The sequence below is a fragment of the Phalaenopsis equestris genome, unplaced genomic scaffold (assembly GCF_001263595.1).
Source record: "Phalaenopsis equestris unplaced genomic scaffold, ASM126359v1 Scaffold000036, whole genome shotgun sequence".
NCBI classification, from domain to species: Eukaryota; Viridiplantae; Streptophyta; class Magnoliopsida; order Asparagales; family Orchidaceae; genus Phalaenopsis; species Phalaenopsis equestris.
In genome coordinates, this window is record NW_018164478.1 from 1,599,662 (window position 1) to 1,613,943 (window position 14,282).

Here is a 14,282-nt window from a genome sequence, read left to right on the forward strand (position 1 = left end):
TAATCCTATACATGTCACTTCAGTATCGTCACAACTTGGCCAACACTGAATGGTATTAGTATATCATAAATTCCCATCATAAACTATTTATTCGGCTAACTGTGGTACAACCATTTTTATGTGATAATTAAGGATGTGAACCATTTACTGGATTTTATTTCTTTTTTAGCTTATTTTGTCAGCTGGAAATTTATTTTACTTGGATAATCAGTTCGAGAAAAATGGTCTTATTTTTATCGCAGGAGGCAATTTTAACTCCATGGAGGGATCTTCCCAGGAAAACAACCAAAACTTACTTTGCTATGAGAGGTTTGTAGTTCTTTAATTTTTATACAATTCAACTCTGTAAATCCTACTCTTGTAGCACCAAATTTCTTTCTTTATTTTAATGATTCCTCATCTTTGACCGGTTGGCTTATGTGTTTCTTCAAATAATATAATTATGATAGGTGGCCTTGTAAGTAAAAGACGAGATGTTCCCATGAAAGAATTTTTTTAACGGAGATTTAGGATTAGTAAAATAAAATAGGGTATGTGATTTTGTGATTTTTTGGATGTGAAATTAATGATTTTTGTTTGATATTACTACAATATTAAGCACCATCTATGTGTACTTAGTTATCTAAGGGTCCGTTTGGGGCATCTTATAAGTGCAGGTGGCGTTTTCAAAACGCCGCCGTATCATTTGGTTCGCGCATTTCGTCAGCTTATCCGAAATTGCGTTTGAGTTTTTACACTAAACACAGGCCGCGGGTCGACCCCTGCGGCCGGCCCGGGTGCCGCGTTTCAGGATAAGTAGCTTATCCTGATACGTATAAGCTGCCCCAAACGGACCCTAAGTGTACTTAGATGCCTTGGATGTAATTCGACATAATAGGGTTATAAATGAGAATGGAATGGAGCATTGTCTTGTTGTTAAAAATGCTCACCCAAACTAAAAATATCACCTCTAGTAACACTTAATCTTAATAAATAGAAGATCCATGAAGTTAATTATCAAATTGTTGGAATAAGGGCCTTGATTATTGTGATGCTCTTATTTCAAATAGCGGGATTATTTTGAGTTGTTCGGTGGCACTTGTTCCTGCATTGATACAATTTTTCTTTATATTTAAAAGGGTAATATATCCTTAGAAAACAAGGTTACTTTGCTTGGCCTTTGTCACAAAACTTTTCCTGTTGTATTTGATTTTCATAACTTTTGAACTTATTAGGCCAGCAAATGATTTTCCTTCCATCTTGTCAGTTCTTGAATATTTTGAGTCATCACAAAACCGTAAGCCTTGTCAGACATCGGGCTCTGATCTTCCTCTTGTGTTGCAGTTGAGAAAGAATCTTTGTGATGCACAGGTGACTATTGCGTTCAATTTCATATATTCGAATGTTTTCTTTTTTAATATAAAATTGAGAAATCATCTGCAGGGACTCGATGAATCGCATATCCCAGACCTCTTATTGGATCGACTCGTTGCAGCTGGTTCCAGAGAGCATCCTCCTGTATGTGCCATCCTGGGTGGAATTCTTGGCCAGGTGCTGTCTAAATTTCACTTATAGCAAGAACTCTACATTCGCAGATGGTTTATATTTCTTGTTTTAATCAATGATTAATAAATGTTATTTCATTCCATTCATTTATGAAGATGAGAATTATAAGTTATGTAAGATAATTTATGGCATGAATAAAATTTTTATTGAGAATTTAAAAATTGTTTATCCATTCGTAGATTTGATTTTTTATCAAGTGAAAGACAAAAATTCTTGTGGATATTATCTATTCATATAGATGGGAAAGCTTATAACGTTGTTTTTGATATTTTCATTTGTTTTAGTTATTTTGTTGTCATCTCTTCTAGTGTTTTGGATATTCTTCATGCTCATTTTCGCTGTATCCGATGTACTTTTGTTCCTTTTTATGCATCTTTTACTAGATCTGCAGTGTTTAGCCTGTGCTCCTTGGCATGCATGAAATAAATTAATTTGTAGGAGATCAATATTTTTCTTGTAGAAAGGTACCTCCTTTACCATTGATTCGCCAAGTGAGAACCCCTTGGAGCCTAGGAGTATTTTTCTTTTCAGCTGAAAATAGCAATGATCGCTATCATTCTTTTCATTTATGTAGCATAGCTTGCTTAGTTGAAGTTGAAGGTTTTGCTAACTTTATTTTCATTTAGGGTTCTGATTGGTCAGCTAAAATAGGAGTGCATTACATTTTTTTCTTGCGGGGTTTTTAGGAAGTCAAATGTTTGGCAGGAAGAATTTTAAATGAATTATAAATTTACAATGCTTTTGAAATTCATTCCTTAGTATATATTCAATGTATTTGAAATTCGTGGGATAAATACAACTTTATGTAAAGTGTTGCAGGCCGCCACTGACACAGCCTGCCATCATCTGCCTGGCTACAATAGGATTGCATTGCATTCTTTTTCCGAGGGTTTTAGAAATTCAGATGATTGGTCGGAAGAATTCCAATTGTATTATAATTAAGCATTGCATTTGAAGTTCATTCCTTAGTGTATATATTCAGCGTAAAGTGTTGCAGGCTGCCACGGGCTCCGCCTGCCATCACCTGCCACCGCCGTCACTGTCGCCTTTGTTGCAGCTGCCCGATCACTCCCCACATCCATTGGCCGCCTGCCCGCCCGCCCATCCATCACTGCCCCTTCACCCGCTCATTATTGATCTCATAATTTATAATATTAATATTTTCATTTTACTTCAAATCAAACAAGAAAATATAAAGTTTTATATTTATGTTATGCTAAACTAAAATATTTCAAATACATAACACCACACTTACGCTGCATTACCTTTTTAGCAAACCAAACAGCTCCTTATAGGGTTCTCTCGTTGATTCCTTGGAGAGTCGTATGTGCTGCGAAATCATCACCCTTCAGCTTTAAGAACTTAGTTCTTTCTTTTGAAAGCAATTAGTCGTGTTTCTTGACAGTTTTATTTCCCTTACTGTGATGTAAACACAATTTTATGCAACTGTTTCCTGTTTTCATATTGTACTGATGATTTCTTCAATCTGAATATTGGCTGCTAAATATTTCTCAGGAAGTCATCAAGGCAATCTCTGGCAAGGGCGATCCTATCAAAAACTTCTTTTACTTCGACGCTGCAGATGGAAAAGGCATTATGGAAGAGATATCTCCTGCATCTTTTAGCTGACACTGTACTTACATTTTTGTATCGGCCGAGTTGCCAAACAAGTCTGCAAGACAATTTTAATATTTACATTCTTGTCTGAAATGATATTTGTATGTTTTCTATTAGGTCTCTTGTTGCAGAAATGCCAACTTTCATCTGACTTTGCTTCTCTTAATTAAACCACCCCTTAATGCCTAAATTCATGCATGGAGAGAATGAAGAGGCTTAGAAGTAATGAAATAAGATAGCTTAAAATGGGCACGAATGAATATGATTTTGTTGCACTATAAGAAGGTTAGTAATAGGAATCTGATAAATATGGGAGCACTTTATATGAAATTTGATCAGTGATTAAATTGGTGATATTCTTATTTGTGACTCCATGTCTATTTATCTATAAGTGGCACCAAGCGTAAATTTAATTAATAAAATATATAAGAAAAATTTATATTCTTACAAATGAAATGTTGCAATTTAATATACATAGCATTAAAATCTAGCATTTTTTTTTAAAATTTTACTCACAATTAAATAATATTTTTATTAACTTTTTAATGATTTCAGTCATGGAACAGTGAAAATACATAGCTTTCGAAATCATGTTTCTTGGGGTGGTCAATTAATTATGTAAACTTGCATGCTTTTGATGGTATTGGCGACCAATTAAAAATAGATTTTTAATTATGTATATTCAATTAATAACAATTGAAATGTAGAATTCAGATGTATTCTTAATGTGTCTAAAAATTTGAATTTTTTAGGATTGTAATCTTTGGGTCAGCGAAATGTGGGATCCACTTTTTGGGGAATGTTAATTGAAGTAATAATAAGAATTTTTCCAGTGAAACATCTTTAAAGTTAAAAATTGATTACTACATAAAATTTTGGAAGGATTTAATGATGATAACCACAAAGTATTGTATAATTTCTTATCTTCCCTCGCTTGTTATTTTCTAGAAGATGAGAAAATATTACATGCATGTCAAGATATGCAGATGACACCGTGAAATTCACACCATCATTTGTCGAGGTTGGATATAATATTTTCTTTCCTTGAAGACTTCTTCTCTTTGTTTGGTTTTGTATGAAATTAATCATATCAACCCCTCTTTAAATTCAAAATTGATGCCACATAAACTGAAAATAGCTAAAAATATGAAAGTTATTAAGAAATCAAGGAAACAACATGAATTCCCGAGTCCCTGACAAATAGCAAATACTTTGCTTGAGCATAAAAATAGCATTCCTTGTTTAATGGTTGTACAACTCCATGAATAAATATTGCAGACTAAAACAGAGAGTCTTATTATTAGTAACAGAATATACCTCACCTTTACAAATTGTACTTGTACTAATTAAGCAGATTAGGTTGGGAAAATCTGCATTTGGTTCAATATGGTTTCAAAGTTGTCATTAGATTTCATTATTGGATGAGTGTGCACTCCTTCATAAGTGGTTACTACAATCTCTTGATCCATTGATAGTCTCTGAACTTGTTTCTTGACACTGCAGTCTTTGTGTGTGCATCTGTAATAGCTCCTACAGAAAGAGAACATGGTAGATTCAGTTTTTGTATTTAAATAAATAATTTTAAATTTTCTTAATAAAATGATTAACAGTCCCATTTTTATTTGAAAAAAGGTGGGAGTAAAATGTCTTTTAAGTTCATATTTTAAATTGTTGAATGTGTTATTTCGAAACGGTGAGTATTGTCACAAATATTTTTAATTGTGGGAATGGCTTCACTAAGTGCTAATTTTCTTGAGGGTTTTTAACTCTCTACAAGGAACCGTCATATGGCATTTTGGCTAGCCTTTAGGGAGTATTCTTCTAAAATGTTAGGTAAATTTTATATATTTTTTATTAAGTTATTTGATTGGTTGACTTGATGGTGAACTCATTTGATCGTGTAAGTTCCTTGAGCATTGTCAACGAACTCAATTTTTCTATGAAGAAATTCGTCTTCCATATATGACTACATTGGCCATTAAACTGTAATATAACTTAAATGAAAGAAATGTAGATAATCTATTTAAGTTCAAGCTATCCTTCACTAGGAGAATGTAGCTCTTTATAAGGAGTAGTTATTGTAACTTTTTAACTTGTTCTACATTGAGATATCATGGTATTCAATTATCTACTTTACTATCTTCATTCTTTATTTAGGTTAGTTACATTTGAAAAAGAGTTTCTCAAGTGTAGTACTCCCTCGCATTTAGGTATTTGTCCAAGTAGGATATAAAGATAAGACGATTTTTATTTTACTCTAAGCAAACTTGACTATAAGGGGTGAGTTCCCCTAGTTATAAATGAGACAAGTTCCCTGAGTGTTATTGTCAAGCTCTCTCTATATTGCAAATGATATTACTTAATGTATACGTATATAGATATATACTCATTAATATAGTTACTTGGAGTAACCAAAAAGATAAAACAATAAAATAAAAAGAAGATGAGAGGTTTTTAGAGATTATGCTTTTGTTAACTATGTTGTTAAAGATATTCCTATTGCATAGTTATGTTTTTTGTGTAATTCTTTTTTTTTTTTTTTTTTTTTTTTTTTGACTTTCCACACACTCCTTTTTTTTTTATTTTTTTTTTTTCTATGACATTCTCCACACTCATCACACTTTTTAGAATATTGGATCATAATTTTTCAATGAATTCATACCACCAAAGAAATAGCTAAATTATAAAAATAATCAAGCACATAGAACATGTGAAAAATAGGAAAAAAATAAATGTCTTCTCTCTACTTTGGGATCCTCTCTTTTTTTGAAACTAATCACCTTAATTTATAGAGGAATTGGTTATACATTACAAATAAAGTGTTTATTATACATGAATCCTTAGAAATTTTTGATATGTTCTCTTTCTCTTCTTTTAGCATAAGCATTATAGCTGAAATTATAATTGTAATGCTCTTTATTGGTAAAATTTCCATATAAATGCTTTTCTTTGGAAGGTTGATCATTTTGGGGAATTGATCTTTTAAGAGAGTTAATCTCCCTAGGGAATTGATCTCTTGGGAGAGTTAATCTCCAAGGTAATTACATCCCATGGAAGAACATGAAAGAGTATATCTTTATGGAGGAGTTTATCTCTTGGGAGAGTTCACCTCCTATGAGAGTTAGACTTCTGGGAGAGGTGACCTCTCTCAATAAGTTGATCCCCTAGAGAGTTGATCTCCTAAAGGGGTGATATCTTGGGTGAATTGATCTCATGGGAGAATTGATCTCACAGAAGATTATTTCTCCAAGGAAGATTAACTCTCTCAAGAGATCAAATTTAAAGAATTGAATAAGAAAAGAATTAAACACATAAATTAAAAAAAATGAGAAAAAATAAATCCCTTCTCTATTTTTTTATGGATCCTCTCCTTTTTCGGATAACTCTCACCCTATTTTTAGAACAATTTGCATATACATTACAAAAAAAATATATTTATATACACAAATCCCAAGAGATCTTTAATCAACCCACTCTTCTTTTAACTATAAGTTTTAATTAATATTATCCTAATAATTCCTTGTATTCATACCATTCCTTATAAATCCTTTTTTTATAGAGAGTTTACTGAATGTAAACTTTTAATACTTAAATTTCATTTATTTGTACTATATTAAATAATGACTATTCAAACTATTTTTTTTTTTGTTTATTTTAATTTTTAACAATGTAAGATATTAGCAAGATTTATGCTTCCTTCTCCTAAGTTGCGAGATAATGAATTTCCAAATGATCCTAAAGCTATTTGATTGCTATGTTTAAGAAGTTGATCTTTAAATTGGCCTATTTTATTGGTTTTTTAATTGAAAGAGAAGAGTATTTTGTTAAAATTTAATAGGATAACTTGTGTTTGGGTGTGCCAATAATAGAATTAATACTTCTTTGGGATTCTAATTATAATTTAGGCAGTCTAATAGGCATATTTGCTAATCTCATTAAATTTGAAATGCATTTCTGAATATATAAATTGGTTGCTCTCTTCCTTTTAAATATATAACTAGATGTCATCTTTCTTCTAGTGTAATTTGTTAAGGAACTCTCATATGATTTTAGATAGGCTCAACATGTGTTTTTCATTATGTAAACACGCATTATTATTTTTGATTGGTCGACGATTTCAACTCATTAGATTTTCCATATGGCTTTTTTTTTTAATGTAATGATTTTGGTCAGTTCAAATGTTTCCATATGTAAGTGGCTCACATATGATTGTGGCGCCCCAAATAAGCTTGGTTGCCCCTTTCTTAATTCTCTCTTTTATCTCTAAATAAATAAATATAAACATATAATCAAAATTTGTCCCACAGACCACCATATCAAGAGCACTTGGGATTAGGGTTAGAGAAAGAGGAAGTGAACATCGTAAGTTAGAGAATGAGGCTAGACCCATACCTTTGCTCATATGGCTCTTGATCTCTCTTTTGTAGCTATGACCTTTATTTATATACAAGAGATATAATAATTATATGTATGGAATAACATTATAAGAAAAACACGAAATGATGTGTGATATCAAAGATTATTTTGCAGTGCATGCGAAGTCATAATCTCTTATGTATCTTAAATGATCTTATAATGCCAGTTGATGATAAAAGTCAATGAGTTGGTAGGGAATCGAAACTCGTTCATGTCGAACTAGCATGGTTGAGGCCCGAACTAATTGTTGGGCAAACTTATGGTGTCGTCTTCAAGCGACTTTGCAGAAAGCTATCATCAAATTGGTCCATTTTGAATACCTATAAATATTGTTATTCATTGGGTAAACTCTTGATATTGTCATCAACTAATTCACGAGACATCACAATAGGTTGCGTGTTGTCACGTACCTAAAGTGAGTTGATGATTCTGTCATAGGCCTAGAGTTTGTTGATGAGCTATCGAGCAAGTTGTTAACAATTGAGAGCCTACCCTCGATTGCCCCTCACTTGTTAGTTGGTATGGGTAGGTTTATTGTGAGTTGACTCGTGAACTGATTTCAAGGGTAGGCTCTCTTCAGAAATTTTAGAAGTGTCCTATTCTATGTACGATGTATAATCTCATACACTTAAAAGGGTTGTCAATATAAAAAATGATATTAATTTTATTATACATATTACTAATTTTCTATGCCATACAATTACATTTTTGAATGTTTAACAATGCACTTATATTTTCAATTTATCTCTATCCCTTAAGTATTAAGTTATATTAACAGTATTTTTTACTGTAGGATAAAGATTTGAATGTTAAATCTGTAAATATGCAGGTTTAGATGTCAGATATGTAAATAAATAAGGATTGTGTGGTGTTTAGGTAAATTCTTTTCATATAAAGGGAGGCATCAACTTTGACCAGTAAGTATTCGTAGTTTTACCGACCAGAATTATGGCGGTCATTTTCATCTAGAAATAGATCGGAAGTATTGTCACCGAAGCAATTCAGGTTGCCGAGTAAATGAAGCAAATGTGATAATCTGCTATTTACATTTTCATTGCACGGCATCATATGCAAAATTGTACATATCTGAAAAGTCATCCTGCATGATACCAGCTTGACGATATGCCTTAATTAGTATGTTAACATCATTTTTATATATGCATTAATTACGTTGAAGAGAATACCATTTAAATTTAGCACTTATATACATACCCCCTAATTCCTATGTATTTACGTACATACCTAAAACTTAATTTTTTTTTACATTTATATATATATATATAATACTTCCCCCTCGCCAACTTATATGATATGGAAAAACATGACTGTTTTTTTTTTATTTTTTTAATACCATGATCGGTAATAAATGTTTTATGTTATTGAAATAATATTCAAAATTTTATGATACCATTAATTAAAATCAATATAGGTAGCTCCCATAATCTAATGAGGAGTTTATATACATAATCTTCTACTTAAATTTGCATAAATAATATTTCAATTGCAATAAAATGATATATATGATCCGATTAATTCAGAGAAGGATTAGATAAAAAATGATTGACAGCAGTAGGTGATAGAGTTGTCTGCAAAAATCAAACCTTGGAAATTTGTTGTTCTTAACAGCCTTCTGGCCGTACTTACGCCATCGATAGCCATCATCCAGTACGTCCACCATACTCCTCGTCTGGAAAGCAAACCGAGGTTTCCTTATCTTGTTAACTAACTTGGTTTCAGTTTTCTTCTTCTTCGTTTCCTTCTTCTCCTGCTCCGTGCTTCCATGGAAGCTCTCTGACTTCTTCTCTTCATCCTCCTTCAGCTCTGAAAGAACGCAGAGATCTGCATGCGAAGGTTGAAGAAGATAGGTGTTGTTCGAAGAAGAGGAATGGGGTGAAGGAAAGAGGATGGGGATGTAATTCTCCATTAGTTTGATTGCTTTGGGAGCGAAAGAGAAGGGAATTAATTGTATGGTTTTAATGTGCGTGTCTGCCGGCTGGGGTTGAGTAAAGCTAGCGGAGGGAACCGAGATTGGGTGGCACGTGGAAGATATGGAATGCGAAGAGAGAAATGTTGCCTCCTCTCTCTCTCTCTCTCTCTCTCTCTCTCTCTCTCTCTCTATATATATATATATATATATATATATATATATTAGTGCCACAATACGCTGTAAGTTGGCGGGGTTCACTGTAAGTCTCTTTAAATCAGGGTACATGCCTAGTTATTCGAGACCACCTCCTTAATGCTCACGTCGCGAGAAAGGATTAGAACCCTGACCTGAGGGGACTTACACCGAGGATGTCAACCAAAAACTGATACATGCACTGTATTATATATATATATATATATATATATGCTTCGAAACTATAGTTGATTGTTTAACCGATGTGACTTCATAATTCATAGATCGGTTGATTTGACACGTTAGATGCAACTAATAAGTCTAAATTTGCATAGGAATAGTTTCTGACGACTTTGCATATACTTTTTCCTTTCTCAAAAGAAAAATATAATCACAAGAATTTTTTTTTTTTTTGAAAATTGTCTTCACTCTAAGTTTAATTAAGGAATTATATTCACATGACACAAAATATTGCTATTTACAAAATTTGCACTATCTTTCATAAAATTTTCAAATATCTGTGGTATATTGGTAGAGCAGTATCTCTGAAAGTCGTAAATCCTCTCAAGTCATGGGTTCAAATCCCCTCGTGTGTGTAGGGTGTGTTGCACAAATATTTAGCACACTTAGGGATGATCATAGCTTGTCTAATAACCTCCGTCCATTCCTTTTAATATATATATTTGTGTGTGTAACTATCCTTTATTTGAGTACAATGGCATTGTTCTGAACAAGTGATGATCTCGGTCCACAATGAAATCTATCAATTTAAGTTAGCTTAGAACAATCTTCAAAAGGATGTAAATACACGGCTCCATTTGACAACTTGACTCGAGCTCAATTCCAAAAAACTAAGATTTAGACTGATCCAATTACTATTCAAGTCAGTTCTAAGTTAACCTTAAAAATTACAAATCAATCCAAATATGATGTGATTATCACTATTTAGTTTCCAGTTTAGTTGGGTTAAGATCAGATTGATTGAGAAATGAGTTGTATTGAAGCTAATTGGGACACATGATTTACAAAGTTGCATGATTCACATTTGGTTTAGTTCTATAAGTGAATTTAGGTGGATTTGGATCAATCATTTATGCCTATACAATAAATAGATCCGACTTAATCAAGCACATAGTTCTGGTTAATTTACGTTCTAACCTGAGTTTGAATTGACACAAACTTGTTCTCAACTCATTTGAATCAAGTGGGTTATGAAGCATATATTAAACCAATTTAGCTTAAATATAACACTCAAATATTAAAGAAAATACTACGCCAATCATTTAAACGATCGGTAAACTACGTGGAAAGCACCACTTTGTGCGTTCGACAGCATGGTGCGACCCAACCGTAGGTTTGATTTACAGACATAATATTTTCTCGAAATACGGACAGAAAGATAATTGTAATAATGAACCAGCTCTGTTTTCTCTTTATCCTAAGGTTGCAATTCTTTAGAGGGGCAGGAGTACTCTTATGATCCATTTATTATTATGCCTTTAGTAGATCCTCCACAGTAATTGCAAGAATTGTTCAGCAGCATCTTAGCCGTCCGACTCTTCCCTTTTTTGTCAACGGGTGGGATGCAATCTTTTTTCCAATTAAATTTTTTTTTCCAGCAACCAAAAATTAATACAACGGCTGTGATGCAGCTGCACCTAAAAAACTACGAGCCATTTTCTAGATGAACTCTGACCGGCGACAAGTTGAAGCCAAAATGAACTTCCCTTCTTGGCCCATTTTCTAGTAAATAAAAAATTAAAAAGAAAATATTGCACTAAGTCTGAGTCTGAGTCGGATAGAAGGTGATGAAACGCGAAAGTTCGGAGAAGCAAACACTCTTCAAAACTTCCACGTTTATGGGACTCGTCTATAGTTATAATTAATAATTTTGAGTGAAAGAATGTGTCGCACTACCAATAATAAGATTTACATCTTATTCTTCTACCCTAAACAGTCAGAAAGAATTTTTGGCAAATTTACATACCTACCAAACAATTCTTCTGAATTTACATATCTAAATGTAAAGTTTGATATTCACATTCGTAACGCCTTGGCCTTTATGTGATATTCAAGTTGAGTGCTATAAATGAGAATATTAAAGTATAGGTGTTAGATGTGTAAATACATAAGCATTGTGTGGTATGTATGTAAAATGCACCCAAAATTTTAATGCAGTGCTAGAAAAACATTTCAAAAGAGCCAAAATCCAAATTGGTATTCTACTTCAATCCAGGTAGCATGTTATGGATGGTCTCTCAGGTGTGAAACTAGAAGATATGCTATGACAATTGGGACCAAAATTTGGCTCTTAACCTTGAATACATTTTGGGGAATGTACATATATACCACCAAGGTTTTAAAAATCAGACCGGATATCAAATCGGAAGAAGAAAAGTTATAAAGTCCATTTGTTCAACCGGGTTTGAACCGGGGTTGAACCCGTGGGTTGAACCGGAAGACATAATAAATATAAATATTACTTAAATATAATCTAAATAATATAATAATGACAAATATGAAAAAAAAATAAACTAATAACAACTAATAATTTAAAAACTGTCATAATTTAACCTGTGTGTTCATTTGGCAATTGTGAATTTTAAAAATAAGGTGCAAAGTTATAAGTATAGCACTAATGACTATAAAGTCATTACTCATATTAAAGAAAAATCTTAGACAAACTGTATAATGCAAATAAAACATAAATATTGAACTTTAGAGTTGCGCACACATTCCATCAAATTAAACTTATTTGACATTGAAAAAAAAAAAAAGAAATGACAACTAGAATATAAATAAAAATAAAAATAATTTAGTTTAAAGATGACATTCAAAAATCATATTCATGAAAGGTTTCCACAAAATATGTTTTCACAAAATTTGTATGTCGACTAACTCCTTTTCCTAAAGCTTCCAAATCATCATATTCAATACTTTCAATTGTAGCATCATTGAAATCTTCACATATACACTTATTTATCTTTTATATAGATGTGCAGTATAAGCAAATAAATAATGTAAACTTTCAAATTAAAAAAAAAAAAAAACTTATATGTGTTTGCATATCGAATGCTATGTTGGGATCTTCACTATATGGAATATAAATTTCACTTTCTAAATCATCATTATCAAATTCAGGAGAAGTTTTTTAACCAACAACTCAAAAATTTATTATCTCAATACTCGTGTAATCCAAATGATCATAATTTCTTTTTTTATATGCAATCTAAAATATAAATACAATAAATTTTCAACCGCGTTAACAATTAACATGCATTGAATAAAAATATAATATACTCTTCTGCAAAAATAGAAAAAACATATTACAACTCCTTAAGTTGAGGTTGTATCCAACATAAACGAGATCATTCAATCTTTAATGCTTTAGAAGATTTTCACTTTGTATGAATTTGTTCAAAAATACTCCAACTTCTTGCACATCCAGAGGAAACAGTTTGAATAAAAATCTTTATAGCTAATATTTGTTGATATGGAGCACTTAAGCAAAACATTTTTCATTAGTCATCCAGACAAAAAAGAAAAAAAATAATAAAAAAGATACGATTCAAATGCATGTAAAAATGAAATATTAATAAAATATAACATATGAACTTATCGAGTTACATTTCCTTTGACATTTTCAGAGCTAATGACTTTGCAAAGTTTGTTAAATTATCATGAAAAAGTTTGATCTCATTCATCGCAGGTTTTGGGCATATATCTTTGTTTCCAACAATCTTAATCAAACATTGCATAAGCTCATGCTTGTTACAATAATTCTCTTTTTCATAGTGAAAATGAGGATTCAAGAAATAGTTGTTGCATAATGTCTTATCGAAGTTTATTATTGATCCTGACTTACTACTTATATGCAACAGTATAACAATATTTCTGATTAAATTTTTACTTATATTTCTTTACTTTGCAACATAGTCAAAACTTGATCCTGAAGTAAATAGGAATTTAACTCTTTAATTTATATATTGAGATATTACGCAAGTATACGTATCGTTATCAAGTAATATATGACTTTTTGATTAAGACCTGAATATCGAACCCACAGAGAAATACGCAATATGCTCTATTGAACGACAAATTATCTATTTTAAAAAGATAATTACTTAAACTAGAGATGTATTCGCAGTAGTTAAAATTCAAATATTTTTTGTATTTTTGATATTTTGACAAAACATAAACAATTTAAAAAGATAATTTGAGTTTATGTAAAAGAAAAATACTGAATTTAAAAATATCATTCTCCTTATCATGAATCAGTAATAAGCATAAGAACTCTGTTGTGGTAGTATGCAAATTGTGTTGTGCCAAATAGGAGCAATTATATTCTTTACACATACTAGAGATGTTATAAAGAACATTGACTAATTTAAAGTATGAATAGTTCTGAAGACCGGCTAGGCAGAGAAACCACCATCTCTCACTCTAGAGTTCCATAAATTCCCTTCACCTGGGGGCTAACATCTCGTATCAGAACTTAAAACAATAAACCAAGTTGGGGGCTTTAACCTGTCACTTTAAAGTCCTCTAACTCTACACCCTTCAAAGATTATTTCCATATTTATTT

General features: G+C 31.8%; 2 protein-coding genes across 3 annotated transcripts in view; one reads left to right on the forward strand and one right to left on the reverse strand.

The window, feature by feature from the left end:
* LOC110018897 (SUMO-activating enzyme subunit 1B-1-like) overlaps positions 1-3,362 on the forward strand; it is a 51,828-nt gene extending 48,466 nt beyond the window's left edge. For both annotated transcript variants that reach the window (XM_020716372.1, XM_020716373.1), the window contains exons 8-11: positions 243-309; positions 1,247-1,350; positions 1,423-1,530; positions 3,061-3,362. In XM_020716372.1, the coding sequence (XP_020572031.1) occupies positions 243-309; positions 1,247-1,350; positions 1,423-1,530; positions 3,061-3,174 (393 nt within the window). In that variant the 3' untranslated portion in view covers positions 3,175-3,362. The remainder of the gene's footprint in view (positions 1-242; positions 310-1,246; positions 1,351-1,422; positions 1,531-3,060) is intronic.
* A 1,155-nt stretch (positions 3,363-4,517) lies between these two features.
* LOC110018781 (probable WRKY transcription factor 75) lies at positions 4,518-9,647 on the reverse strand. Its single transcript, XM_020716216.1, has 2 exons — positions 9,180-9,647; positions 4,518-4,692 (listed from the first exon to the last, which is right to left on the reverse strand). Exons 1-2 carry the CDS (start codon positions 9,500-9,502, stop codon positions 4,518-4,520), a joined length of 498 nt encoding a protein of 165 aa, XP_020571875.1. The 5' UTR covers positions 9,503-9,647.
* Between the last annotated feature and the right edge of the window lie 4,635 nt (positions 9,648-14,282).